Source organism: Condylura cristata, unplaced genomic scaffold (genome assembly GCF_000260355.1).
Source record: "Condylura cristata isolate star-nosed mole 26May11 unplaced genomic scaffold, ConCri1.0 scaffold00038, whole genome shotgun sequence".
In the NCBI taxonomy this organism is placed as follows: domain Eukaryota; kingdom Metazoa; phylum Chordata; class Mammalia; order Eulipotyphla; family Talpidae; genus Condylura; species Condylura cristata.
The window spans coordinates 8063769-8068285 of NW_004567139.1; the positions used below are offsets into that span (position 1 = coordinate 8063769).

Sequence of the window (4517 nt, forward strand, 5' to 3'; positions counted from 1 at the left end):
CAGAGGGCTCTGGGAAGCCGGCGCGCGGCTCGGGGCCCGCCCAGAGAGCCCCCGCCGGGCGCCAGGCCGGCGGGAAGAGGGTAAGGAGGCACCCCGGGACCCCCAACCACACCCGCCGGGGAGCTTGTTTACGCCCGCCAGGCCGGCGGGAAGAGGCGCGGACACGCGCACCCGGCCCGCCGCGGGGGCGCGCCTGGCTCTGGGCGGGGCTGTATTGTCCTCCTTCGGTGGTGAGCTAAATCAAAATGGCTTCCAGCTGGTCCTTGGTGGGGACGAGGAGGTCTGAGGCCTAGACGTGACACACAGGCCCAGGAAGGGAGATTGAGGAGACGAGGGAGGGGAGCCTAAATCAAAGCCCCAGCTTGAGGTTCTGAGGAAAAAATCTTCTTGTTTAGTGCCCCAGAATGCAGCTTTCCTCCCGGTTAGAGGAACACCACACTTCCTCTCAGACAGCCTCTCAGCCTTTGAATTTTTAAAGCTTCAGCCTCAACATGCTCTCTACCCGACTCTTTCCTCAGTTCAATGACTACTTCCGTCTTACTGGTCACCCTATTCTTGCGCTGAGGAAAAATGTTCATCCCGTGAATCCCTCACTCAACCTCGAAGAAGAAACAGAATCCGTCAGGGAGGAGTACCCATACAGGCTTCCAAAGCAATTACTTCCTCCTTCCATCCGGTTAAAAAAATGGAAGTCGATTCCTCCTGTGTCAGGGAGCCATGGTGACATCCGGGCACTGGACTCCCCTTGTTCCTGGCTGTCATCTTTATTGATCGTTTCCTTCGTCCCTGTGTTTTCTTCCACTTCTCCGTTTGCATGGAAAAAGACTCCCTCCATTTCCTTCTTAAGTTACCACCATCTCGCTCTCTCTTTCCCCATTCCTGGCCAAACATCTTTAAAAAACGTCCATGCCAGCTGTCTCCACTCCCTCACCTCCCACTCCTCAATCCACCGCAATCTGGTGTGTCCCGGTATCGCCACTAAAACTGCTCTCTCCAAGGTCAGCGCAGACCTCTCAGCTGAGTCCGGTAGGCATCCAGTGACTTTGGGCTGTGACTGGCCAGTGCTGGTCCCTTTGCAGTTTCTCCCCTCGGCCCTTGCTTTCTATGGCCCCTGGGTTCCGGTCTAGGCTCCTTTTCCTGATGATCCCTCTAGTCCCTCTCCTGGGATGATTTCACCCACTTCTGTTACCATCTATTTGCTATTCTCAAATGTCTATTTCTAGTCCACTTAGTCCTGAGCTTCCAACCCATAAATTCAACCGACTTCTAGGATGTCCCAGAGGCTTTAGATGTAAAACAGGTCAAGGAAGGTGGACTGATCCAGAGAGGCAGGGCAAGCCTAAAGTTCAACCAGCTCTCTCCTGACTACTGCCAGAGCGTCCTAACTGGTCCTTTTGTTTTAAGGTGAATCTCACTTGTGCCTGAATATTTAACTGATTCAGAATCACCTAAGGAGCTGGTTTAAATGTGTGTCTTGGGCAATGTGGCAGTTGGGATCCCCTTTAAACAAACTTCCCTGGTGATTCTTAAGCACATGCAAGTCTGGGAACCACAAACCCTTCTAAAATAAAAAGTTCCTGCCACTCCTTGGTTCTGTGGCAACCCTCTGCCTCACAGGATAAAGTCCAAAATGCTTATAAGACCTACAAAGCCCTTTGGGATCTAATCCAGACTAACCATTCTAGCTCATTTCTTCCTGGAAGCCTCTGTTTCTCTGACATTCCATTACTTGGGGTTCTTGAATCTGCCAGCTCTAAGTTTCTGTCCAGTGTAGGTGCAAAGAATCACTGGATAAGTGAAATAATTGAAACAATCACTCCAAGTAAGGTCCTGTGCTAGGCATTGGGCAAGGAAAGACAAATAACTCTGACTCAAATAATGCAAAGGGGGAGGGGAGGCAGGTAGGAAATACACAAGAAGTGAAAGGGGAAGAGAAGTAACTGCCATGTGGCAGGCACTGGATGGGGCTTTACTAATACTAGCACATTTGTCCTTATCCAAACCCTTCCAACAGGGTGCAGTATACATCTGCCACTGCGGCGCCAAGGAGTTAAGTAGCGGCGTGCCCAGTTCCACAGCTGCTAAGGCCGGAGGACTACTGGCCCCCTGTACCACAGGAACATGCTGGGTACTGTGCCAGCTACAGCAGAGTAAGAAAGAGATGTTCTTCTTTTCTCCTGAACCCAGGTCTCCTGTTGTCACACACCTTTCTGGCCTTAAAGCTCACAGAGCCATCAAAGAGGAGTATGTTATGTTAAATTTGCGCCCCTGAATATGTAGGGTCTCAACAACCAATGGTTTAATTGCCTCCTCTAGTGACTGGTGACAGGTGTAGACTATAATCATTTCCCGCTCCCTCGCCAAAGTCCTGGGAAATCACAAATCACCTTCAGGCACAGGAGGAGTGCCCAAGAAAAGTCAAAAGGACTTCAGTGTGTGAACAATATAGACAGAATCCAACAATAAACTGCAATTCTGTGGGCAGAGGCTCTACAACCTACTCAAATTGTACACTGAGAGTCTCTTTCCAGTTTCCAGGGGGAAAAAATATACAAAGATCAAAATTTCCAACCACTAGTTTCTCCTTCCACCATTTTCCTAGGGGGCCACAAGGGGAGTGTGCACTGGAAGAGGGTGCTTGGAAAAAAGAAAGGGCAAAAAGTTTATGCAAAAAAGGAGAGAAGCAGCTATTCACTGAACGGTTATTAGGGCCCTCCCTGGTGGTACAACCCGTTAAAGCGCAGCACTACTAAGCTAGCAGCAGCCACTGCAGCGGGAGTTCTATCCCTGGCCAGGGTGAGACCCACCGGGCACAGCAGACCTCTCCTGTCTCCCCGCTGCTCCCCTCAGCTGTGGCTTTCAGTAGACCTGCCTGTTCTGCTCCCTACTTTGTGTCTGGTGAATGGTGAATCCTCTCACTCCCACCCCCATACCTCTGGCTGGTACCCCAGTTCTTGTACACATAAATACACCTTTAAAAAAAATGATTATTATGTGGAGAGTCTCTCTTATCTCCTCTTAATCCTCACAAGTCTCTCTTATTCTCCTCTTTATTTTACAGATGAAGAAAGTGAGACCGAGGGAGGTTGGGCAGCTGGCCACCCAGTTTGAATGGCAAAGCCAATGTCACATCAAACTCACGCTTTCTGACCCAGAGCCCAAGCTCTTTTGAGCACTGCATACAGGCCCCCATGGAAGGCTGTAGAGAGAAAGGACAGGTAGGAAAAATCCTAGAATAGTGCCTGATGCCTGCAGCACAAGTTGTTTTGACTTCAAATTTTGTTTGCATATCTCTCTCAGCCAAATGGCAGTTCCATTAAAGCAAAGACCTGTCTATCACGTGCACTTTTTTTCTCAGCCCTAGCTTGTATCCTAATGGGCATGAGAAGGAACGAGGGAGGGGGAGTTGCACAGTGAGATGTTCTCGCCATTAGGGGTTAAGAAAGAATGTAGGATGAAAGGCCCAGTCCTCTGAAAATCTAATTAAACTGTGTTCATCGGGGTTAGAAGGAAAGGGTAAGAATAGGGTAACCCAGCCGGAATGTGCTCCCCAGGGTCAGGTGCCAAAGAAAAAAACATCATTCCTAAAAGTGGCAGGAAAACAAGCAGTACAGAGAGAGTCTGTTTAGAGTTCTAAATTCTTGCCAAAAACCCTGAGAAACACATAACTGAATTTATAACACAGATGACTAAACTGTGTGCAGTTTATACCATCAAGTTGCCTTCACATTCTAACAAAGGTGAATTGAATACCTGAGCAGCTCCTGTGAGTTCTGCAGGAACACTGGAGGGACCCTGAGCTAGATGGTGCTGTGGAACTTCTAACTTTCTATACCTGCCTCACGGCAGGCAAAGATGGAGCCTGTGACTGGACCAACAGTCAAAGCCAAGAACTTTCTGGGTAAGCTCTTTTTAAAAAAAAGAGATTTTATTTATTTTTGACCCTCCCTAGTGGCCCATCCAGTTAAAAGGAAGCACTATGAAGCTATTTGCAGATGCTTCAGTACAAGTTTAATTCCCAGCCCTGGGGGTGATCCACATGGCGCAGCAGACCTCTCCTGTCTAGCCTGCTGCTCCCCTCAACAGTGTACTTCATTGATCTGCCTGTTCTGCTCCCCACTCTGTTTATGGTGAAGCCGCTCACTGCTCCTGCACCTCTGGCCTGTACCTCAGTTCTGTGTGCATAAATAAATAAATCTTTAAAAATAATAATAAAATAAAATAAATATTTTAGGGTCCTCCCTGGTGGCGCAGCGGGTTAAAGCACTGCACTAAGAAGCTTAAGCCACTTCCGTATGAGGTCGATCCCTGCCTGCCCCGGAGGAGATCCACATGGCAAGGCAGACCTCTCCTGACCCGCCTGCTGCTCCCCTCAGCAATGTACTTCATCGATCTGATCTGCCTGTTCTGCTCCCCACTCTGTCCCTGTTGAATTCTCTCACCCTCCGCATCTCTGGCCTATGCCCCAGTTCTGTATGAATAAATAAATAAATCTTAAAAAATAAAATAAAATAAAT

At 48.8% G+C, this 4517-nt stretch overlaps 1 protein-coding gene across 1 annotated transcript in view; it reads right to left on the reverse strand.

Annotated features, from left to right (window-relative positions):
* Positions 1 to 857, reverse strand: part of SUMO2 (small ubiquitin-like modifier 2) — a 9384-nt gene extending 8527 nt beyond the window's left edge. The window contains exon 1 of the mRNA XM_004693379.1: positions 852 to 857. Coding sequence (XP_004693436.1) covers positions 852 to 857 — 6 coding nt within the window. The remainder of the gene's footprint in view (positions 1 to 851) is intronic.
* Positions 858 to 4517: the final 3660 nt, after the last annotated feature.